This window comes from Cyphomyrmex costatus, unplaced genomic scaffold (assembly GCF_001594065.2).
Source record: "Cyphomyrmex costatus isolate MS0001 unplaced genomic scaffold, Ccosl1.0 scaffold474, whole genome shotgun sequence".
NCBI lineage: Eukaryota > Metazoa > Arthropoda > Insecta > Hymenoptera > Formicidae > Cyphomyrmex > Cyphomyrmex costatus.
In genome coordinates, this window is record NW_017279009.1 from 2,578,880 (window position 1) to 2,603,851 (window position 24,972).

The 24,972-nt window shown below is 34.9% G+C and overlaps 2 protein-coding genes across 2 annotated transcripts; both read right to left on the reverse strand.

The window, feature by feature from the left end:
* Window positions 1-1,714: 1,714 nt before the first annotated feature.
* Window positions 1,715-4,291, reverse strand: LOC108777975 (uncharacterized). The gene is made up of 3 exons (XM_018545008.1): window positions 3,909-4,291; window positions 3,576-3,698; window positions 1,715-2,977 (listed from the first exon to the last, which is right to left on the reverse strand). The coding sequence occupies exons 1-3, from the start codon at window positions 4,112-4,114 to the stop codon at window positions 2,800-2,802; spliced, it is 507 nt and encodes a 168-aa protein (XP_018400510.1). The 5' UTR covers window positions 4,115-4,291; the 3' UTR covers window positions 1,715-2,799.
* Window positions 4,292-8,188: 3,897 nt separating this feature from the next.
* On the reverse strand, window positions 8,189-15,603 carry LOC108777879 (uncharacterized). Its single transcript, XM_018544862.1, has 7 exons — window positions 15,519-15,603; window positions 13,060-13,160; window positions 12,322-12,473; window positions 11,863-12,111; window positions 10,784-11,276; window positions 9,376-9,891; window positions 8,189-8,679 (listed from the first exon to the last, which is right to left on the reverse strand). Exons 1-7 carry the CDS (start codon window positions 15,601-15,603, stop codon window positions 8,242-8,244), a joined length of 2,034 nt encoding a protein of 677 aa, XP_018400364.1. The 3' UTR covers window positions 8,189-8,241.
* Between the last annotated feature and the right edge of the window lie 9,369 nt (window positions 15,604-24,972).

The window sequence follows — 24,972 nt, forward strand, 5'->3', positions numbered from 1 at the left end:
CTGAAAAAACTTGAGAGTATTTCAAGACTAGGGAGAGTTTATCCTCGCGACTCTCTGGAAAGTGATTGTAGTAAAAATAAATCGCTCGAAAAGCACACCTAAATATATGCTTTTCAAACGATTCTCCACGAGGTAAAAACGCTTTCGTAAACGTCATTTGGATTTCGCGTTGAGAGCGATTATTGTTGGAAAGCATGTCGTGTCATTATTGCGGTGCGCCGAAACAATAGCGGCTACGAACAAGACACGCGAAGAAGCACACTGCACCATGCAGCGATCGACCAACGTTTGCGGTTACATAGGGTGTCCTTGTTTTCTAAAGTCAAGGAAAAAGTAAAACTCTATTTGTTTAGCGTAGTTCGTAGAAAGTCATTCTTCATTTTCAATCGTTTGCTAAAACAGCATCACAATTTCTTTTATAAGTAGAAATTACTGATGAAAATAAATCAAATAAAAAAAAGATTGCTATTTTCCATCAAAGCGAATCTTAATGCTTATCTACGTTAATAATATTCATATACAAATTATTAAGGACCAAGATCTGCGTTGACCAAAAATAAAATTCTTTTATTTGCAAATATCTTTTTTTAAATCAAAAATTTATTCTTTGATGTAAAGTACCGACGTAAATAAAAGAATAAATTTATTGGACACCCCGTATATAGACCCTCCATAAAAAGCTCTCGTACGTCTACAACTCTCGACGGAGCGTCGTCTTAACAAGATAAATTATCGTATTTCTGCAGTTATAGGGACGTATCAAACGCAATGCGTTGCGCAGAATGAGACATCAAGATTCGAATCTCCGTCAATTAATCGCGTTTAATTTCACGATCAAAGAGCCATCCCAAGATTCACGTTGTGAACTTCTCACATTGAACACGCAATCTTGAAAGTATCGATACTTATGCAGTTTCGTTATTTATCTATCGCCATAAATAAGTTTCATTAATTCAAATTTTAATGACGATTTTCTCGCGTTATTTATTTTATTTACGAGCAACAAATATAGAGAATCGAACGATAGTGAGATTAACTCGTGCTTCGCACAAAGTATCGCGACGAGTCACTTTGCGTTCATTTGTATTGCTTTGAGACCCCCTTTTATCTGGTTCGATGCTCGCTATAATCGCGCAAGAGTGCATTAGCACGCGTAAATAAACGATAATAGGTTTCAAGAAACAGACGCGTTTCAGCAAAATAAGAAAATTCTAACAGAGTTTTTAACTTTGTTACATGCACCTTCAAGTTATTAAACCATTATGCGTCATTTGGACATTTTCTACACGCAGAAAAATATATATTGTATTTTTAAAAATTAATTACTTATGTTTCACAGTATTTTATCCGAATTATTTATTTATATAAATATATATTTATATATATCCGAAAATATCTAGCATAAGTTCATTACAAGCATCGAATTTATTCAAAATAAAATCTAAATAAGATTAATACTTCTCAATAAAGATAATTCAATTATAACAAATTTACTTAATATATTAAGTTACTTATACGATAAAACTTTATAATATTCTTCGAAAGGAAAAAGTGTTTGTCTTGAGTGCATAAGTTCTTTTAAGTTTTGCAGTAAAATATATTTTAAATTTTGTGAATTATGTTGTAAAATTACCATCTTAAAAATAACTGTCACTTAAAAAAAAAAGGAAATTAACTCTTTACTTTTTTTTAAGCAGATTATTTTTCTGTCTGTACGTAAAACAATTTGCGCATGAAGCGATAAATTTTAACCTTTCAAGGTTAATGTGGATGGTGTTTTTTGTCTTATTGACCATGTTGCTATTGTTAGTACTAAACTTTTATAGCACGTAATATAACCTATCAAATTTTTAATATTAGCATGTATGCAGTTATTATTAGTTAAAAAAAAATTAGAATAGCAAAATAGACGTCGATGGATTTCAGGCAGGTGAGGAGATTGCTCGTATGTTTTCATTTCTTTTTTTTCTATCGTGTCACAATTCGTATATTCATATATTTATAGTGACAGTTATCTACATATGATGATTGCATTTTTATGCAGCTTACAAAACACGTTATCGACAAACATACGCTCATACTTCCCGGTTTCCATAAACACGCCGAGATTACGAGGATCTCGTTAGAGTTCCCAAAGTGCGTGCAATACATCTTAAGGAACAATTTATAAAATGCCGTTTACCGTGTCGGCGATGCGTGAATGAGCGAAGAGAAAAGCGCACGACTGTTTAAGAACACTTCGCTACTAGATAAAGCCAACTTCAACGCTAGAATCGCCGATATCACATTTTTGTGCGATACGACAATTCATATTTTTGGAATCAATAAGACAAGTGCTTTCCATTTAATGAAACAAGTCGACACGAACATTATTCTATCTTTCTTGATATTCGATACTAATAAAGACAGAACGACACTTGTGTCGATTTAAGCTATCCAATGGAAAGCACTCGAGTATCCATTCGTATCTTTTCTATCTTTTCTATCTTTTTTAGTTTCGAGAAAAAAAAAATAACGCGCGTATATAAAACTCGCGATAGAAAAAATATTACTTACACATAATTTGCACCCGAAAAAATTTCAGGAATCCGATGAATCAAGTATTGAATCGTTCTCCGTAATCTCCCGTCGCATGGAATGAAAATTCCACAAGACTCGTCGATCTGAGAGTCGCGTTTAAAATGTAACAGACAAAAGGTGCTGTGTCTCTTGCTCGACGTAGTACAATTTCTTTTCGTAACAATTCAAGATACAAATCCAAGATGGAAAAGAAAAGAACAAAAAGTATATAAGAGCAGCCTACTTTTTCGCTATTTGCTCGTCCACAAATTCGAGATAACTCGAGCCGACTTTCAAAAATGCTACTCCAGTGCCGATGCCAGCTAACGTACAACAGACCGGACTTGGTGGGACTATGGAACGTATCACTGCCCACAGTAAGACCGATCCCAGGCTCAATAATACCGCGCCAGTGGCACTGAAAAGTAAATACAACAAAAAATAATAAACAATTTGATTCAATTTCAAAGGGATATATATAATTTGTCCATAAGAGCATATATACATCTGCACAAGATTTAAGAGAATTTTTTAAAAATGTATATATCATTTTATAAGATACATTGAATTATCATAGCCTAATATTGTATAATCTCCTTGTATACTTTGCATTTATTAATAGAAATCAACATTCTATTAATAGAATTTATTAATAGAAATCAACATCTTTCTTGGAATTTAGTGATTAATAATATTATGCATATATACATTTCCCTTGGAGTTTTCTCTTCATAAATATTTAAAATTTTTTGATTGGATTCACATTAGAAGACAACATCAGTCCAAGGTCATAATTTTCAAAACTTCCAAGCAATGCAATTGATTAGAATATAATAACAATATGTGCTTTCCACTTAACAACAAATTAACTCAAGCGTCAATGTATCTTTGTTACTCACTGAATGGCAAGAAAAATAGAATGTTTATATATCAACTTGTGTCACCAAATCAAAAGAACTTATGATGTATACGCTCTTATGAGACTGATTGTACATGTCACCACCACAAGATCTCACCTGTACAGAATTCTTACAGACTGTGGTGCTGCCTTCATATGTTCACGTGTGTAGATGTATGAACCGGTACCGATCAGAGTGCCAGCCAGTAAAAAATTCGTAATGTCTCTCTTTGGAAATACTCTGAAAAACAAAACAAATACAGCGCTATTTATAATCTCTCTTTTGCTTGACATCATTCACATTCTGCGACTCATGTTAAAATCTTATGATACATTCTTCTGTCGCAATATTCACGTAAATTGCACAGAGTTACGTAATAAGAGAGAGAAAGAGCGACAAAAGAGGACTCGTCATCGTCGTGTTGAATTGAACGACGAAGTCGGAGCTTACTTGACGACGAGGCTCGGGTTCATGACATTGATGGACATCGAGGTGTACGAGACGGCGCCGAATGCCGGCGCGTAGAACTTGGCGATGTTGCACCGCGTGACCGGTCGCAGACCGAGCTTCTTCACGATCGTCGAGCAGCAACCGCCGTCGTTGCCGTTGCCGCTGCCGCCGGCGGCATCGCCGCCGCCGTTTCCTGTTCCGGACATTTTCCCCTTCGTTGTGTCGACGCGTTCTCTCGTGCCGCCTGTCACTGGAAAATTCCTTCCCCGGAGGAGTTACTACTTACTAGCTGTCGCCGCACACCAAGTGTCGTCGTCTCGAGTACTTTGGTCGGTAACCTTCGCATTCGCACGTACATACATACACACACGTACATAGTAAAACCATGCACACACACCAACGCATATAAGCGCGCGCCGACGAACACCGCGATAGCTGCGAAATATGCAGCAGTGCGCAGACGTGAAAAACATGGCGGCGGTAAAGTGGCGCTCTGCTGTATTGGCAGTTGGTTTGGTACTGATTGGGCGCGTTCAGCGGATTTTCAACAGTTGAAGGTGCATTCCACTTGACGTTTCGCAACGCTCATGGAATGAGATAACGTTCACTCAACTGTTAAATCTGCAGAACGTAGCCATTTTTGTTCGACATGGCAATGCAGACGATGGATGGCAAACGGTTCAATGGTCGATATTTCATGGATTGAAATTCTTATATTCTCTGTTCCCTATTCTTTTTATTCTGCGCATCTTAAAGCTGGTGAGTACTCAGCCAAAACTTCACGTTTTGTAATTATAGTAAAATTATGATGTTAATCAAATTTCAATTGAATCCATCAACGACTCCGGGTATTTCGAAATTTTAACAGTAAATATTTTTATATGAATTTCATGATTGATCCGTTCTTTGTTCCTGCATTAGATTTTACTAGAACTGTCTTCCTTATTTTCGATAAATATTGAACAAATACCTATAGGCCTCCCTACACGGTCAGTAATACTGAGTCAGTATGCATTAGGTTTTACAATCTTATACGATCAGGTATTATTAACAATATTTCACTTCAGTTTGACGTGATTTGACGTATATTATTATCTATGGCGACATGGATCTTAAGGAAAAAGCATGTATTTAAATCCAAATCATTGTTCTATTATTGTCAGTATTCTACGTCAATCCATTAATATTAACCATACACAATCAATAATATTGTCAGTATTCGTTGATACTGACAGTATTACTGACCGTGTACAGAGGCCCTTATGTCTTTGGAGATAAATAAATTTCCCCCCGTAATTTCAAATAGTGTTTTCGCTGCTTTAATCAATAGAACTCTTCCAAAATTTGATAGAGAACTCTAGAACTCTTCGGGGGGCAACCAGAACTCTGCTTATTTTTTCAAAATGTTGACAATGAGGGGCCAGCTTCACAGACGTCACAATTGAGCTTTAAAATAATTTTGTTGTCGAATTATCTCTTTAAAATACGTTTCTGAAAACCCCCAATCATGATTAATAACTTTATGTAAATACGTTATACATGTAAGCTGAAAATAAAATATACCATTCTTATTTTGCATCTGAGTAGCATGTGCTGGACATATCTGGCATGTGCATCCTACAGAATTACTCAATAAAGGATTATTTTCGATATTGTTATTCTGCTCCGCAGTGACTTGCTTATTACCTGCAGTTTCTAACGGTTCTATAAAATAATAAAATTGGGTTAATAAATTATAGACATGTAAGCCAAATATTCTTATTTAATAATCATAATAATTCCATTTTTTGTGTCGCGCACGAATCACTGCTGCGCGCAATCATTTGCAGCAGATCTCAACAAATAATTATTGTAAATAATAAAAATATAATGAAAAAAACATTATAAACTAATAAAATCCAAATGCGGACATCCAAAGGATGTTCCGAATAGGACATCCGTATGATGGACATCTCAAGAACGTCCATTTTATGTCCATGGACGTGCGGACATGATTTGGACTTAAAATGGACGTCCTTGGGATGTCCAGTGCTATATGGGAAAGATATATTTTAATACTTTAATTTTAAAATAATATGACCACATTGATATTATTTTTTCAGCCTCTTATGAAATGAAATCTTTGATTCATCAATCAAAATTTGATTAAAATCAAATTAAATGATTAATTTGTAATAATTCTGGCAATGATTTTATTTTTTGATTATACATGTATTTTATTCCAGTTTACTACTGTTTCGTACATTACGTATAAAAACTTAGTTCGGTATACAATAATTGTACATCGTTTTCCGCGTGTCGAGCAGCGTAGAGACTCAACAAATCTTGTTAAAATTTTCATTGGTTGTGTTTAACAGATTCAACTGTGTAGAACGGATTCGTGAACGCTCACTATTGGTATATTTTTTTAGATCATTCAGTAGCAGCGAGCGCTCACGGATATACTCCACAACAGTTGAGTCTGCTGAACGCAGATTGACTTTGAAGTAAATAGTGATAACGAGCGCATTTCAACAAGAGACAATAGCCGGCCTATACTAAGTTAGCCCCCCACTTTTTGAATTTACTTATTTTGAGAATTGTGCTGAATTGTGCTAGGTTTGTGCTAGGTTTGTGCTACATTGTGCTCGAATATTAATATCAAAATACGAAAAATACGTTAAAAAATTTTAAAAAAACCATATTTTAGGCCAGCCCCCACTTTGCGTTTTTTCAATTTTTAAGGTTGTGCTAGGTTGTGCTAATTTGTGCTAACATTGTGCTAAAGTGGTATTCAAAAATAATGACAACAACAAAAGATATGATAGAAAAACAATTTTTCACAAAACGGAATAAAAATAACATTCGTATCCGTCATTCAAATACAACAAAATTGCGTATCTGAATTGTGCTAGTCTAGCACAAGTCAGCACAACCGTTAGATTCACTGGCACAATGATATTAAGGGTACTTTATTCTTGAGCGCGACCGCTCGCGGAAGCATTTTTTGTTCAAAATTCGGGTTTACAACACTTCGATGTGAATGATACTGCATATCTGAGTTGTGCTAGCCATCATTCACATCAAAGCGTTGTAAGTCCGAATTTTGAACAAAAAATGCTTCCGCGAGCGGTCGCGTTCAAGAGTAAAGTACCCTTAATATCGTTGTGCCAGCGAATCTAACGGTTGTGCTGACTTGTGCTAGGCTAGCACAACTCAGATATGCAATATCATTCACATCAAAGCGTTGTAAATCCGAATTTTGAACAAAAAATGCTTTCGCGAGCGGTCGTGCTTAAGAGTAAAGTACCCTTAATATCGTTGTGCCAGCGAATCTAACGGTTGCGCTGACTTGTGCTAGGCTAGCACAATTCAGATATGCAATTTTGTGGTATTTGAATGACGGATACGAATGTTATTTTTATTCCGTTTTGTGAAAAATTGTTTTTCTATCATATCTTTTGTTGTTGTCATTATTTTTGAATACCACTTTAGCACAATGTAGCACAAACCTAGCACAATTCAGCACAATTCTCAAAATAAGTGAATTCAAAAAGTGGGGGGCTAACTTAGTATAGGTCATTAGCCTTCTTGAACTCGCGTATTGGCTGCGTTCAGCAGAGAAAGCAGCCACTTTGCAACTGTTGTAAAATTCTTCAGTATAAATGGTTTATACATTTAGATCCATAAAGAATCAAAAACAAGAACCAACCGTATTCAAGAATTTTACAACAGTTGCAAAGTAACAGCTAACCTTTCCTGAAAACTATATGTACCAAGCCAATCAGCAAGCGATTCGGATCACGTGTCATCTCAAGAGGTCTTTTCTTCTTCTTCTTCTTCTTGATTATTAGCCAGGCAGCCACTCCAGGCTGGAACTAGGCCATTGAGGTCTGCTGTTCTAGTTATTAGTCTCGTGAAGGTTGTCCGCTTGATGTGAAATGTGATTTGCGCGCGCTAGGTCCCCTTCTTCATTCCGGACGCCTGCGGCCACCCAGCGATAAACGGCGCGCCATGGGAGAGGGAGGAGGGGCAAAAATTAGAAAAATAGCTTATTGGCCTTCATATAAGCCAAGAGCAGGCTGCAGAGTTTGGAGGAAGAGGAAGATAGGGCAGGGAGAAGGGTGAGGGGCGAGCAAGAGGTCTTTTAATTTTGGAAAAACAAACTCTATTTCACGAGGAAGAAAAAGAAAAAATTAAAAATAATAAGTCTTCCGTTCAGCAATTAGCTACTCTCAAATTTAATCAAGTAATCAGCATTGATGAAACTGGTTCTTATGAACAGAATTCCTTCAATCGTTTCCAATCGGCACTTGTGAAGGGAAACGTGAAACCTCTGTATATACGCACGATTTCACCGTTTCCCATTTTGTAAGAGTTTATTTTCGGTGGATCCGATTCGCAAGCATTTAATTGTTAAAACTACTATCGTAATAACGGCTCCGATGAAGGACACGATACCGAAGACCACCAGTACTGCGAACCAATTCTTGAACGTGCCGATCCTGCTATCGCAATCGTCACTATCGGTGTTGTTGAGATTGAGAGCCGACAGGTTGACTGGCCTCAGGGAGATTGATTTGTATTTGCGCTTCGCGACGGTAGAGTTCCGCTCTTTTCTGATGAATCGGTAGGATATAGCATAAGTGAATCCCTGCCCATCATGAGACCCTTTGGCGCTGTAGTACTGGATCAATAATTCGTTTCCGCTGGACGTCAAAGGTATTTGGATATTGTTGATGTCCCAGTGAGACGCGTCACAATAGGACCATAGCAAGAAACTATCGTTTACCTATGAATTGTAAATTCATAAAATATAACTGCTTCGTAGAAATAAAGAAAATTAGAAATTTAATCTTCGAGTCAATTTTGTAAAATCTTCGAATTCCTTTTTATCATTTTTCCTTCATCAATTTTTATATTTTTAGCAATTAAATTTTATTTAAAATATTAATAATCAAAATATGTATAACTGCGTACTCTGTAAACGGAGTTTAACATAATAAAAAACATTCAACGAAGATAAAATCTGGTGAAATGATCAATCCTTATCAATTCGTGCACTCAGAAAAGGTTTCCGTATCCAATGTCATTATTCTTTAATTTATCATAAAATAGAACCAATATAAGGACAATCTTATTTCTTATTTTGTCAGAGGAAATTTTACTCTTCCATGGAAAATTCTTAAATTCTCGAATATTTATTTTAAATGTAAAAATATACAATACAACTTAAATTATGTGTGTTATTTTTATCTCAAGACAAATTGATTTTATTATATTCGAGGGAGGAAACATGAATTATTGATTCAATTTTAATGTTGTTTTTTTCTATCACATGTGTATAAGGGTAATTGTGATAAGAAAGTATTTTTTAAATATTTGTTTATAAACGTCAAGAGAATATTTTCGTTATCAGAAATCCTTTCTGAAAGGGTGAATTTCGAGAAGGTATGAAATCAATTAAAACATATGATAGAGAGCTTACCTGCGCTCCGTTATAAACAGTGATTTCATTGCCCGGACAAGAATTCAAAGTGAAGTTTCGCTTCCGTGTCTCCGGTTTCTCATGTTGGGGCTCGTTTCTGAGAATCTTTATATAGATCGAAACCTTCTCCGTGGTTCTGCCGAGGAATTTGTAAGTGCACACGGTATCGGGGGGATACCAGCTCTGCGGGGACCTGATGTTCTCCCTGCTGTTCCGTGGCCGCCCGGTGCTCCTGTACGCGAATTCGCATTTCGCGCGTCTCACCTCTCGTGAAACGCGTTCCTCTTGCAAGGTCACCTGGAAACCATCGTGGGTCACGGTGCCATCCTCGCGAGCGACAAACTCCAGGATCACGTTTTTTCCGCTCGAATAGATGCGCGGGACTTGGCCGCTGCCGCAGAACCTGGAGATCTCCAAGATCCTCCCGTTCACGTTTTCTAGAAGTGCGAGGTAGTCGCCGCTACCGCATGTATTGCCCAACGATCGGTTTTCCCTGAGGTATTTGGGTTCTGGTGCCTTAATAAATTATACGAGACATATCGATTTAGGGAAACAAATATACCTGTTCAGAAATACCTTAATTGATATAATTAAATTTCGTTAAACGCGAAAATGTATATCTCGATGTAATTATTTAAATTTCCATATTTTAATGGACAAAATAGTGTCAGTTTTCGTTAGAAAAGTCAATTATTTGAAAATATTAATGAAAAAAATAGAATTAAAAAATTACTGTATATAGATTATCGTCTTAAGGTTCCTATTCACTCACTAGTCTCACTACTGTTTCAAATTATGATGTCAGAAGCGAGATAACACTAAAAATTATATCTATTTAAATGAAAATATTTTTCAATAAAACAATATTTGTAACTAATAGAATAGACTTATAAAATATACGAAATTATCTTTTTGTTTGTATAATTAAGGAGAAATTAAATCATATTTATTTTGTTTTTCATAATTCATTTCCAGATATACGTTTATTTATTAGAGAAACGAAAGGAGAGCTTTCGGTATATTTTACAAGTCGATTTTATTTTATAAATTGTTTTATTGAATCATTTCCATATTGATATATTTTGCAAAATTATGTATTATATATATTTTCTTATTTCTGACTATATACAATCTGAGAATAATAGTGATGAATAAACAGGAGCCGTATAAATAGTAATAATTGTTTCATGATTATATGTATATTTAATAATTGTAATAACATTTTAAAATACTAATTGATATAACCCTTCAAAATGCTAATTGAACAACCAGAGTAAGTAAAGCATAATTTGTCAATTGAAGAAGCACATACGTGTTACTTTAAGCAATTATATTAGTAAATTAGTAAAAAAACTCATTGATTTCTCACTAATGCGTCTTCCTTTAAGCTTAAACGAGCTATACATACCATCGCTCTACTGATCGTCTCGCTCGGTCTTTCAGAATCGTTATTGAAGTAATGATTCGGGACGACCCCTCGATGGTTCTTTCTCGTTATCTTGGAACGCATTGATTTTATGCGAAGCTTCGGCTCGCTTGTGTCGGACTTAAGCGGCAGCTCTTTGTGACGATGTTGCTCTCCCCAGTACTGCTGTATCGCCTTTTTCTTGTAATGCCTGAGCCTCGCTAATTGTCCATTCGTTTCCGTAGTGTGTTTCATCGCAGGAATCCAACTACTGTACTCGTTCCTCGACCAATCGTCTCCGATAATAGATTCATCCGCTTCGATGCGATTCTGACCCTTCGCGACTGACGATCCCTTTTCCCTGGAGTCGAAGGAGTCCTCGCAATTCTCCATCTGGCAGCTCTCCTGATCAGTGTAGTTCATCAAGTCGAAAAGGTCCTCTGGCTGACCGCCTATCCTGAAGCGACCAGCGTTCGATTCCAAGGCTATCCTACATCTGAGAATCGACCGAATTCGGCATTCACACGGAAAGAACGGTTCTGCTGAAGTATCTAAAAATTTAGCTAGATATAAGGAATTTTGAAAATAATTTTATTGAAATATCAAAATAATTATATATAATAGTTCAAGCTGGTTGCTAGAATGTCAAAACTTTATACAGAATTATTCATCATGCTTAAATTTCTTACATAATTATTTTGACGGTGCAACAAAATTATTTTTAGATCTATATATCTATATCTACATTTTTAGATACTTTAGTAAAAACCGTCCTTTCCATGCAACGGAATGGTTAGTAATTTAGAACTTTGAAATTGAGAGAATTTTGTTTCTCTCGACGTTTTATTCTCGGAAAACATGTTTAACTCCAAATTAGCTCGACAAATTTCGTCAGAATGTTTGAACAACTCTACCGTTCGACGTTTAACGTATAATTAGTGATGAAGCGTAAGAAAGCAGAATTTGCAGTAAGCAGAGTTTGCTGGTTCGAAGAGAAGGTTTGTGTTATCTTGGTGAAACTGCTCGTTCGAAACTTTGACGAGTTTGAGCTTAATGGTCTCAAAGTAGTCCATCGTGCGCACCTAATCCCACGTGGATAAACGCTGGGATAACCCGGTGAGGTCAGTCTACAGGATCTGTGCTCGTTGCGAACGTTGCACTCCACAGGACATGTTGGCGATGTGGACGCGGAATAGCCGCGATGACGTTCGACCGCCAGGCGGATTGGCAGGATCGAGAATTGGGCGGAAAAGATGACCGGATTCGTTGAGGCAAACTGCTTGTCCGACGACAGGGTGATCGTCAGATCGGGACCGCGTCGTAGAAATAGCCTGCGGGATCGCAAACGAGACTTTGGATGTTTTCCAGCAAAACACACATGACATAGTAAGTGTAATACAGTAAATCCTTGTTGTTTGCCAACGTTATACAGAGATGAAATGATCACTGTGTTACACTCTGTTTCTTGCTGGAAAGCACCATTTAGCTAATAATCCGAGAGTCGACGGGATTCGCGTAATTCAGGAAAACGGAGTAGATACCTCGTAGCATTTCCAGTCACGTGGCCGCAATATCGTCCTGTTGTTTCGTCGTCAGGATCGTCGGCGTTGTCTGAGAATTGAAAATACGCTCCTTCGCAACGGGCCTCTTTCAGAAAGCCTACCTGCAACCTCCTGACCTTCACTTCTATCACCTACAATATAAGTCGATAATGTATTATTTGATTATTAATTGAACACCTACATTTATTAATTATTATTTAAATGCCTTTTTCTTATAGAGCAAATGTGGCATTCTTTTTCCAATGTTTATGTAATGTTTTTTTCTATTATTCGCTACTTTTTTATCAATAAGTATACAATATTTGCTTGATTATTGTGTTTTTTAATCTTTAGAGAAAAGTTTGTTTTTTAAAAAATTTTACAATTTTTCCTTTGAATAAGATTTATTATAATTCATTGTTTTATTGTATTCTTTGTCTAAAAATAATGCTACACAAACTGTTTCAGTGCCACTATAGTGACTTTTCCATCCTGTAAAAATTAATGTTTATCGTTTTGATTAAAAAAAAATTTACAATGTATTCATTATGAAATTTGTAAACAATCGAATATATTTAATATTTATAGTGTATGTATATTTATTGCTATAGTGCGGCGTTTAAGAGTTAAAGTGCACTAATTGTCAATTTTTCCCTATCTTTTATTTGCTTATTTATTTACATTTTTTGTTACCAAGAGATTCGTTAAAGATAATCAAATACAAATAATTGTGTTAACCTGCGGATCCTTGAGTGGTGCTCTGATTCGTACGATGCATCGACCCATTCGTCCCGTCCAGCGAATCCAGCCGACCGAAGTTCTGATGGTACGGTTGCATCCTATTGTAACGTAAAAAAATGTATCTCTCTCCAACCAAAAAAAAATAGCGCGTACAGATACCTTGTATTTGCAGTAAAACAAGAGCGAGTAATGAAAAAAAAATTGTAAAAATTTCATCTGAAAAAACATGTATATTCCAAAATGCAGAATGCACCGATTAAAATATATATTTCCCACTTTCCTTTATTTTATAACAGATAAAAACGCGTTGGTGTGTAAACTGTATATAATAATATAGAATATCTGCAAGTAATATTTTGGACAAAATAAAATTCGGATATTACGTGCTCTGCTATCCCAAATAACATTTCGTATATTACTTCCTATTTCTTTGGCCCTTCCACGAGATTCCCTCGAGATTTTACGGAATGGATCTCGCCAGGCAAATTACTTCACAGGATAGGACGAGAAACGGTTATCGAAATGCCGCCGGTACTCGCCGATGAAAACACGACCTTATTTATTTAACGACTCTCACCCTTCACCGGACTAATGAAATTACTCAGAGTTTACTGGCTAATTAATTACCATTGATGTAAGCAATCTCGCTGAACTGAGGCGCCGTTTGCCAATATCGTGTTTCGTCCCGTGCACTTCTGCTTCCCGACTCGGCTATATTTGTCACCTTAATTATATCATGCGTGCATGCGTGCGTGTACACGCATGAGACGTCGGTGTTCGTGCAACGCCACTGTTCGACTAATTAATTGATACTTTAACAGTATTTCCGCGAACCTCTTTTATAAATTATAACAAATATTTGATTAAATTTTAGTTACGTTGTTGGAAATTAATCTTAAAGGCAGCAAAAATATTTACGGTTATATAAACGAACTTTATAATAGATATAATATAAAATAATAGCATAAATTAGATACATTTCATTTATATAAATGCAGTGAATTTTTATGCATTTTTCTTTCCCTTTGTTCTTTATGTAACTTGAAAAATGTACTGCACTCTTTTACTTCTTAAGGAATATATATTTAGTACTTTTCATTGACGCTAGTACATGGTATGCAGCTGCCGCAGGCCGTTCGTATCACAGACGCGTGACAATGCATACGATTAATTACAGCAACTATCCTCGGGCGGTATGCTTCTCTGCGTAATGATTTTCTCGTTACAAGGGATATGAATAGTCATCGACTAACGACTCTTTTGATATCAAATGCAGGAAAAACTCGTCAGATATTTTGTATTATTTTTACAGTTGGAAAAATTATTTTAAATTTAATATGTTTTTTGTGTGTTCCAAACGGTCCGTTTAAATTTATATTAATTTAACACAAAAGATAAATATATTAGTCAATAATACAAACATAAAAATTTACACAAAAAATATCACACTTTGACAGAATTTGGAAACAAATTATAGAAACATATTTCTTCGGTGAAATTAACATTTATGATATATTATAATACATTGATACGCATACATTTATTTTTTATTTATTTATCTTAAAATTTATATTTTAACATGAAAAAATGTTAAATATTAATTATGATACAAAATATTTAAGTATATGGTCACATTATGATAAATTGATACTCGGATAAAATTCAATAAAAATTTTTTATTGTATATTTTTTCATTTACGTGAAAATATTTCGGGAAATTAAATGCGTAGATACGGCAATTAATTCCCTGAAATATCTCTGTGTAATCGTGATTTTTATATATTTGTTTCATTTGACGTTAAGACAAAACATGTTTAATCTCTTATACTCGCACTCATCAGCAATTTTAACGGATAGCGTTAAGTACGTTGTCCCTCAATCTAGGCGAATGTTATTCCATTACAAAGGTGATCAACGTTCTTTCTCGATAGAGTTTCGCCCCTCACACTTCATTAAGCTACGCAATTTCATTCTCGTCGAAGCTCCTACCGAAATTGCAGTTTCTCTTCAATCGAATTATTCGAGAATTGCTCGAACAGATTTACACCGATACAAACAACATAGCAGATAAATTATTCAAAAAGAGAAAGAGAAATATAATATCTATTTATATATTATTAAAAACTATATTTATATATTTAACTCTCCCTCTGCTATCTGAGTCTTTTAATTCAAATGATAAAACCTTTTATTTTTAATAAAAATTGAAATTTGAGCAAAAATGAGAAGAAAATGAAAATTTGTTAAAAAATGTGTAGCAATAAAGAAATCTGACTTCCTCCTTTGTTTCGGAAAAATTTGAGAATATTTCGTGCCAAGAAAAGACTCAAATCTTGTAGACGCAGAGTTAAGAAATTTAAAATTATCCTGACTTACAACTCGATAATAACCGATAACTGTCTTATTCGCAACACTACCTAATTAGTCAACGATATTCGATTGTGTTATCAACGAACCTTTGATCTCCGTGGAAGCCCATAAAGGATCATTGAGCGACAGGATCAGCAGCGAGAGCAAGTACAAAGCAGTTTCCGATCTCATCTTCGCCACGGTGTATTTTGGCGCGATTTCACAACGTTCTGTCTGTGCCTTCTTGCTCTCCGCCTTTAAACATTCTCCGCTCTTCTCATCGCAGAGTCTCACCCTTCATAATGCAGCCAACTCGCTCAAGAAGTGAGATTATCTGCGAAAAAGTCGCAGACTTATTTCACGACCATCTCCACGGTCATTAATTCGTTAGTTATCTCTAGATATTAAATTAGACTGCATTAATTTGGTAATAAAGTGGATCCAAATTTAACACTTGCGTTGACACTAGAGACATTGGCTGACACCTAAGAGACTTGAGAGTTCGTAGTTTCGCGAAAAATTGATTTGATCTTTCTTCTTTTTTAATTCGTCTGCTCATTCAAGATTCTCCCGACGTATCTTCTCTTATAAGAAGAGACGAATGGCATAAAAATAAAAGACGGGATAAAGTTGAAGGATGGTGGATAAGCGCAGAGTAGAACCAGGGATATACATGTAAGCCTTGTAACTTTAGAAGACGCGACGAAAAATTTCAAAGTTGGACCATCTCTGGGAGAAGGAGAGAGAGACAAGCCAGTGATCCCTCTCGAAGAAATAGCATTGGTCTTTAAGAATTTTCCAAGATCCTTCTCTCTTTTTTTCCCTCGGGTGAGTAGCAGCGGCTGAACTATCCGTGGAAAAAAAAAACAAAGGATAATCGCAGGTCTTTTTATCCTGGAAACTCGGAACACCGAGAAGTTCGGAGTCCACCGACTATATACTTTCTTCTCTAAGCGGAAGTAATCGATTCTTGTCGAAATATATATAAGTCGGAATGCGCGAATGTCGAAAGACAAGAAAGGATTGCGCGATAAATGAGACGCAACAAGTTGCTGATTTCAACTCCTTTGCAATAATAAGAAAAATGAAATACAATTAACTGTTTCTTGAAGATCGTATTTCTAGTAATTAAATAATCTTCTGCAAGAATTTTTATTTGAATGTTTTAAAATTAAGACGTATATTCGCGTTATGCAGAAATATCATACATGTCATCCGATTTTTATTATAAATTATCACAATGTTAAACGCAAATAGGTCTTACTAATTTTAAAAATTAAATTATAAGCAAACTCATATAAATTCTGAGCAAACCTCGATATAACGCTAATTATGAATAACAAACTGTTACTACTTACAAATTGTTTAACATGTTTTCTTTAATAAAAATTTCTTGATCGCGCGAAAATAATCATTATCCAAAATTACCTTGTGCAGCGATTTCGCGAAACGAAGCACGCGAAACACGCAATAGTAATTCATGTGTCGGAAACAGTTTGGAATGAAACGAACGGAGAATATTACATTTACGTATAAGAGGCGTTCAAAACGCTTCGTGACAACGAACGGTTAGCGCTTCAACGATTATTTATGATATACAACATATTATATATTATCGTATATACAGAATAGTTGCCATTCGTGCGACTATTAATGCACGAGCGAAAAACGGCAGTCGCTCCATGCAATTATCCACTATCCTTCGAGATGCAAAAGTAATGCAAACAACGTGATTATTTCTTTCGTGAACGTTTAGCAATTACCAATCGATTGTCGCAATCGATAATTTGTAATTTTATATTGATGAAACAGATATTATATTTTATTACAATTATTTATAATTATCTCTCCCATATACAGTAAAATTGTTATTGAAGACAATAAAGTGATGACACTTGTTATAAAAAAACATTTCATCGCGATATAAACAATTTTTTGTAAATAGATTGTTTCAACGAATTGAAATTAGAATTCGCTACTCTTGGTAGCAAAAAATTATAAAGGTAACAGCTATACAAGTTTTATATGTAGAATTAATGTACATAATTGAATAAACTATAATATTTCATAATTATATTGTAACTATTAAATAGTCTATTTATCTACGTACATTAGTTTATTCAATTATACTTGTACTTATTAAACTTGTGCAGTTGTCAGTTTTATAGTTGCCGTCGCTATTATACTTTTCTCCAATGTCGTTAAAATAACGTAACTATGGAGCATCACGTCTTCATCCGCGCATCAGTTAAGAATTTTTATTTTTCTCCTCGATTAGCACATACTTATATTTCCTGAATGCTATTTATATATATATTTTAATCCATAAATAGTGTTGAACAAATAAATGCACGCTGTCGCACGAACGTTGCATCGCGTTGCATGATGCACATATTTCTAATTCTCAATTTGGTCCGAATTTAGCGGCACACACGCGAAAGTGCAATTTTCCACTGGAGTGGCACACACACAGTTCTGGTTATTTTGGGCAATTGTTAAGTGCTGTCGCAGCTACACCGAAAACACATTTACACGCTCGTGTCTCATCGAGCCGTGATTCAGCATGCTCTTATCTCGCCGCTTTGTCCGCCCCTAATAAATGTAAGGCCGCGCGAGCCAGGCATAATCAGTCTTACCCCCGTATAATTACCTAAATCTCGGTATATTTATAACGGTGTTATCCCGGAACGTCGTTAATTTAGCAGCTATCTCGTGTATCGTCGCTATCTCTCTTTCTTTTTTGTTATACGCTTTGCAACGTGATCCGTCGACGTTCTTTAATTTCCTATGTTTTCGATAATTAAATAAGTAAGCTTTCGCTAAGCGGATCTATTTTCCTAAAAGTTTGCATTATTTGAGGGTGGCGCGTCGCAATTGCATCAAGTTTTAATTGCAGATGCTCACAGGAACTCATTAGGTAATTTAATTCCACATTAAAAGGATTAAACTTTATTTGACGTTGAAATTATGGTCGTGATACGTTGAATGAGATTTTAAGCGCGTATTATCACAAAAATATCAGAAATAATAGATGTAATAAAAGCGCATTTATGGGAGCATGAAAAGAAGGAGTAGTACAAAACGTAATTTGTAATTATGACGATTATCGTATACAATTAAATTATTATATAATATATGCATTTTGAAAACTCTTACGCGCACATTCTACAATAAGTTATCGAAGTCACTTAGGTCTGAAACTGTAAGAAATTGATCAGTCACAGCCGAATGTAAGAATAGTCGACTAAGATCTGTTAACTCTTTTTACGGTTTCAAGTTTAGGTAATAACTTATTGTAGAAATTAGTCCATTAGTACACGATGATTTTACGCTATTTTACTACACATGACAGGTTAATCGTTCCGTGTTAATTTTCGTCGTTTTCATACACATCATACATTATTGTGTTACATTACACTGCAACATACTAGAAAGTATTTCAAAGAAAAACAATCCACAACTGATCCAATTGTGTTTAATTAAACGTTACAATTTTGTAATACATTTGTAAATGCATATGCAATTGTAAATACAACTCACCTAATTTATAAGTCACGAAGTCTCTTACGGCATCCTTTGTGCTCCTGATTGTCGGGGAGTATTACGTGCTCCATTGAGGAAGTACGAATCAAGAACATCTCGCGCGAATCGATCAAAATTAAATCCGAGATGTATTACTTCATAGATTTTGCAAATTGAATAATAATTAGTGAATATCAATGACTAAATTTGATCGATATTGAGACGCAGGGAAATGAGTCGGCTGTCGTTATTGCTGGTGTCACGTGCCCCGTGCCGTACCGCGCGACACCCAAATTCTCTCTGTCGCGGTGGAAAAGCTTTTTCCACGAACGCTTCCAACACGACACGTAACGCTTTTTATCGGGGCAGGCACACGTGTCATGCGAGATTATTGGCCTTTGTGAGCAGGCTGACAAATGGTCCACCGCATATGGCGCGTCGCGCACGACTGAGGCCAGATTTCGGTCCAGTAGCGTCTCCCTCTCATCCGCGCCTACCTCCCCGCGGCCACCCCCGTCGTGCTCTTGATGCATTACGCAGAATCCACGCATCCCTCGGATATTGTTAACGAGAACCTCTCACAATAATGTGTTTTATCTCCTGTAGAATATTCGTCACACACGATTTACATTTTACAATGTAAAGCTGCAAGACAAAATGTTAAGAAAATGTCTAAAAATTGTTTCGGACAACAACGTGATTGTTATTATATTTTGTTGTAATATTATATTATTTTTGACACGTATAGATTAATTCGATATTTTTTGATTTTAAGAGATAAAATTAGCTTTCGCGTAATGTAGTCGGTAAATTTAAATGAGATATAATTTGGCAAATCTTGCACCTGATCTCATCTCGGATTTCCCTAACGGACAGACGACAGGAAGGATATACGAATATAACCGGCAACCAAACTTGAATGAAACTTTCTACGAGATTGCTCCCGCGGGACTCGTGACGGAGTCTAATACGCTTTAAGAATATCACAAACGGAAATCGTGAAAGGGGCAATCTCAAAAGGTGCCATTTAATTCGAGGAAAATCTCTGCACTTTCCTCAAGCAGTGTGGAAAAAAATTCATGTCTGCAATTTGAAAGAGTTCGCTTTAATTTGATCTTATATATGCGTGATCTATTTTTTGTCTTTTTTTTCAAAAATGTAAATGAATATGCAGAAGTTAATAGGAATAAGAGAAATTCGAGGATTTCAAAGACTAATTTTGAAGATTGGAAACATTAGAAAAGATGAAAAGAAAAGATTGGAAGATAAGAAAATCTCATTCAAGTTTGTCATAATTTCTCGAAACGCGTGTGTGTTGCTTATTATTAATTTGAGATATTACATGACTTAAAACAGTTTTCAAGACGCGATAGAGAATCGGCGCGCAATTTGCTTGAACTAAAAATTATACAAATTCACATAAAAAATATTTAAATATTATTTTGGCTCCAAGACTCTTGAGATCGATTATAGCTCATCTTACTTATTTATTTTAAACTTTTCTCGGTTTAGTATTTTTGCTTAATATTGATTACGTTTAAACTAATTATTTAATTCGATTATTTTCGTAAACTTTATTTCGAATATCTAACCAGATTCCAATTTGAGTTCGTTCTAGTTTGGTTATTATCGTTCTAGACGGTTAATGAATGGCCCAAGATAAACCCGAATCAAGCGAAATCGACAGCGGCGATTCCATCGCGACTGCTCGAGAGGAGGCATTCTACTGGAAAAAGAACCTAAGACGTGTGAAGGGACCGTCGAACTTTTCACGAACTCGAAAACTTTGGATCTTCTCTCCCGCTGAGCCCTCTTTCCCGCCTGATCCCTATTGCTCATCCTGCTCACGTACGCGAGGGTGGTTGTTTTGGCGATGAGGGTAGCTGGGATTCGCTCGGGCGGTGCTCTCGGCAAAATACGGGATCCGAATTATTGGGACGATCCACCGAAACCATCGCGATTTCCAAGTGCGACACGTATGAAGTCGATATATCGTCGCAAACGATATATGCCACGAGCGTCCTTCCTTTCAAACACGAGTTGTCACGAGGAGATAAAAAAAAAACAGGTTCGTTAGGAAGACTCGAGAAAGTGTGGTATTGAATAAATAGCAATTTCATTTTGTAATGATGTTCTTTGCGATATATTAGAAATTATTGATTACCGAAATTATTATAGGAAGTGCAATGGCATTACTTTTTATAAGCTCATTGATTACTTTTATAATTAACTCTAAATATATTGGAGAATTTATATGCCATTTTCCCTTATTTTAATTGCATTTTGGAAAAAAGAACAGATTTAAACGCTATTCAATATTTTCAATAAAATATTTATAATTTCCTTATTAAAAAAATTAAATTTTAATAAATATTTATTTGAACAGTTCTAAGTAAATACTTATTACGCACAAACAATAAATATATATTTATCTGTTATAAAAATCATTAATTTGATTTAACTATTATTTTTTTATCGAGTTAATATTTATTTACTACAAGTATACTTCAAAAAAGGTATATAATATTAAGATTTATTATTTAAAAAAATTGTTTTTTCAGTTTAGATAGATATTTTTAATTTATCTTTGTTTTCTAACATAATTTACTTTATACGATTTCCGCTTTCCTTTTCTGTCCTGCAGAAAAAGGTTTTTCGAAACACTTGGCGTCAAGTGATCGTCATTATTGGCGGGATCTCCCATGTATCGAGCGGACAGAAGTGGCTTGTACCCGTCGCTAGGTACAAAGAGCACGCGGGGGATCCGCGAGACACCCCACAAAATTCCAACTGCAATAAATTATATTCGAGGCACGTGCCAGTCGTAGGGGTGAGCGTCGTGTGTGCTGTACCAAATGGCACTTTCATTGCACTTGCCCCACGGTCTTTGCATCTTACCGAGTTTCGTCACCCCCAATTTATAGCTGCTCTTCGTCTTTCTTATTTCTTTTTTGGGAGGGTCAGATCCACTTGAATGGAAACACGTATCATACATTTATTACGCATTACGTTTATTTATAGAATTTTTTCAACACGAAGATTGGAGATTGTGGGTAATTCGAGGGGTATTAAGAAAAAAAGGGGATTCACCGAGGCTTCTGTTTTATTCTCGGGATTTAGTTTTTTTTATGTCAACTTTTTCCTCGATGATTTGTTAGGAAGATATATTTTATCTTTAGACTGTATCTACCGATAACATCGTTATTTTCCAAAATGATTCGCTATACTGCGCGCGAACAACGCGCGTGGGAAAAAAAGGGGATGGAACCATTAAGCGCCACGCAAGATCCATCATTTTTCATACTTTAACGTAGCGTATATACGGGTGCGTGAATAAACCAACGTGAGATTCGCTCGAGCGCGAACGTACAGCGATAAATGACACAGCCGGAACAAATGATAATTACGACGAAACCGTGTTTTGAAATTTTGTAATTTTCGTGCGCCTAGCATACAGAAATTAAAAACAAGCCGTATATAACGTAACCACTTTTATCTTTATTAAAGAAATATATTTAATAATTTTAAATTTTATTCTCAAAAAACGCATCAATTCAGATAATTTTAATTTAAAACATAGACCTTTTGTTGCGTAAAATTTAGATAAAATTAAATTTATTTCTTTTTTCTTATTTTTTTGCATAATTTTAATTTTTATATTTAGAAATACTTATATATTCGCGGACCTCTACAAATTTCTCAAATTTTTACGTCTGCTAGAATTTCTCTCTATATTTTTCTTTGTGATACCTTATATCTTTATATTCCCTCGCGTAGATTCCAAATTTCTACATTTCCGAATCTACTGACCCATAAATCGTTATTTGTGACGAATTTATGAACCCAGAGTTGCCGAATATATGGATCTCGTCTATAACCGACTGACTTGTCGTTCAAGATCGTGAAACATTCGTTGTTAACTTATTACCAGGTGGAAATAATGCACAAAGTTGTGGAAGCGTCGTTATTGCCAGACATCGTAGCGAGACGTTAGTTTCGTGTCTCATCGTGCGGTTGACGTTTAATTCAAAATCTTGTGTTGCCCTTCTCTGGCCATGACTCGAGCTTATTCACGCCTTTAGCCGCAACGCCCGCGTTGCTCATAAATCTCGGAAAACTTGCCGGTGGCTACGGGTTAACCACCCACCAATTAGCATCCTGAATTCGAGGGTGCGAGCGAAAGTTTCCGATTTCCCTATTGTCGCAACGGTGATACTCATGGTGTCTCTCAGACCCTCATCTTAATATTAGATTCTTTGATAAGATTGAAGTCAAATTTTTTTAAAGAAAATTAATTTAAAGAAAAAAAACATTATTTTAATTTTGTTATTTATTTTATATTGTAATCTATTTTATTTAATAATTTTATTGATTTATTTTAGATTTGTTTACTTTATAATTGTTAATACCATATATATCAATTTTATAAATCTTTATTTTTTTCCTCCTCTTCGAATTTTCGATATTGAGTATCTCACAATTATTAAATATAAATCGCGAGAAGAGATTTTTAATTTTTGAAGTTTTATAACTTGATTATTTATATTTTAATAACTTAAATCGAAGACAGTTTAAGAACCAAATTTTTCTAGTTTTTGTATTGAATCAGAGAAGCACTATCTCTTCAAATCGTTTGTAGATAGTAGCAATCGGAGCATCCAACAACGTAACGAATGTCCAGAGGGATGAGTGGTAAATGGTTGGCTACAAAACAGTGAGAGCTCCCTATGGGCTCGTCCTCGACAACGGCCGTCTGCAAAAACATTAATCACAAGTCAGTCGGTGTTTGCGCTGTCTATTTCAAAGCTTGTCCTACGCACTTTGTCATCGATAGATCGTCAACAAACATTTTCGGGCTTATAACGGTACAGTTTTTAATCGAAGATAGATAGAACAGAAGTAGGATATATAGTAACAGTAATATATTGATTTTTTTATTTAAAACATTTGACGTAAAATAAACTACAATACTTATTTCTAAATTAAGGATCGAACTAAAATATAAAATGCGATAATTAATTTTTTTGTATTTATCTATAACATTATAAATTATGTATTTATTTATAATTAATTATATTACTTTGAATTATAAATAGTATATATAACGGCATTTTACATATAAAGATATATATATATATATATATATGTATGTAATAGTTTTATTAAACATATATAACAAAAATCTAATTTTTAATTTTAAACAAAGTAATACACGCATTCTCTTTTCTAGTTTTGAAAAAATTGTTTATGCATAACATTTATTCAGCATTATTACATGTTTATAAAATGATAAATGTTTTCTCGAAAGTGCTTCTTGATTCGTATGTCTCTATATAAGGAAAGATGACATGTATGTACAGTCGGTCTAGTAGGAAATGACGATAACTAAATATCAAGATTTTTAATGATTGTACCATGTTTATCATGGGACGTAATTCTGATCCTAATATATACTTTTGTTACTATAAGTAAACATAATTAAAAATACAACTGATCCCAGTATCCGAGAATGGATTGAAATGGATTGGACATTTTGTCTATTCGAATTCGTATTTTAAACAGCGAAAACTTTTTTTTGGATTCAATTGGATTCAATTAGGTTCAATTGGATGCAACTGGATTGAAAAACTGCGTTTGCTATTCAAAATTTTGAATTATACAGTATTCACTATATGGTCACAAACGCACTGAAAAAGCTGATATTATTTTTAGATTGAAAGGTATACAGATATATGCTCCATGCAATTCCTATAAATGAATAAAAACTTATTCGGATTGAAAAAGATTCATTTTAACATTCATGAATCCGTATATTTTTCTGAAAATCTGAATTTATTTTAATCCATTTCAATCCTTTCTCAGATACTGAGATTATATTATAAAGGGCGTATATAAGAGTCAAAGAATATATTTAAAAAATAATATATATATCTATTTTAAATGAAATATATAATATTATATAATAATACATAATAAATATTAAAAATAATGAAAAAGGAAAAGGCTTATGAGCCAAAAATTCGTAAAACATTCAATTGT

Excerpts from the sequence above, each read along its gene's own strand:
- LOC108777975 (XM_018545008.1), bottom strand. The coding sequence starts at position 4,114 with ATGTCCGGAACAGGAAACGGCGGCGGCGATGCCGCCGGCGGCAGCGGC. Across the intron at positions 3,699-3,908 it reads AACCCGAGCCTCGTCGTCAA|AGTATTTCCAAAGAGAGACA; the intron begins GTAAGCTCCGAC and ends TTTGTTTTTCAG. Across the intron at positions 2,978-3,575 it reads TCTGTAAGAATTCTGTACAG|TGCCACTGGCGCGGTATTAT; the intron begins GTGAGATCTTGT and ends TTTACTTTTCAG.
- LOC108777879 (XM_018544862.1), bottom strand. The coding sequence starts at position 15,603 with ATGAGATCGGAAACTGCTTTGTACTTGCTCTCGCTGCTGATCCTGTCG. Across the intron at positions 12,474-13,059 it reads CACCACTCAAGGATCCGCAG|GTGATAGAAGTGAAGGTCAG; the intron begins GTTAACACAATT and ends CTTATATTGTAG. Across the intron at positions 9,892-10,783 it reads AGACGATCAGTAGAGCGATG|GCACCAGAACCCAAATACCT; the intron begins GTATGTATAGCT and ends TAATTTATTAAG.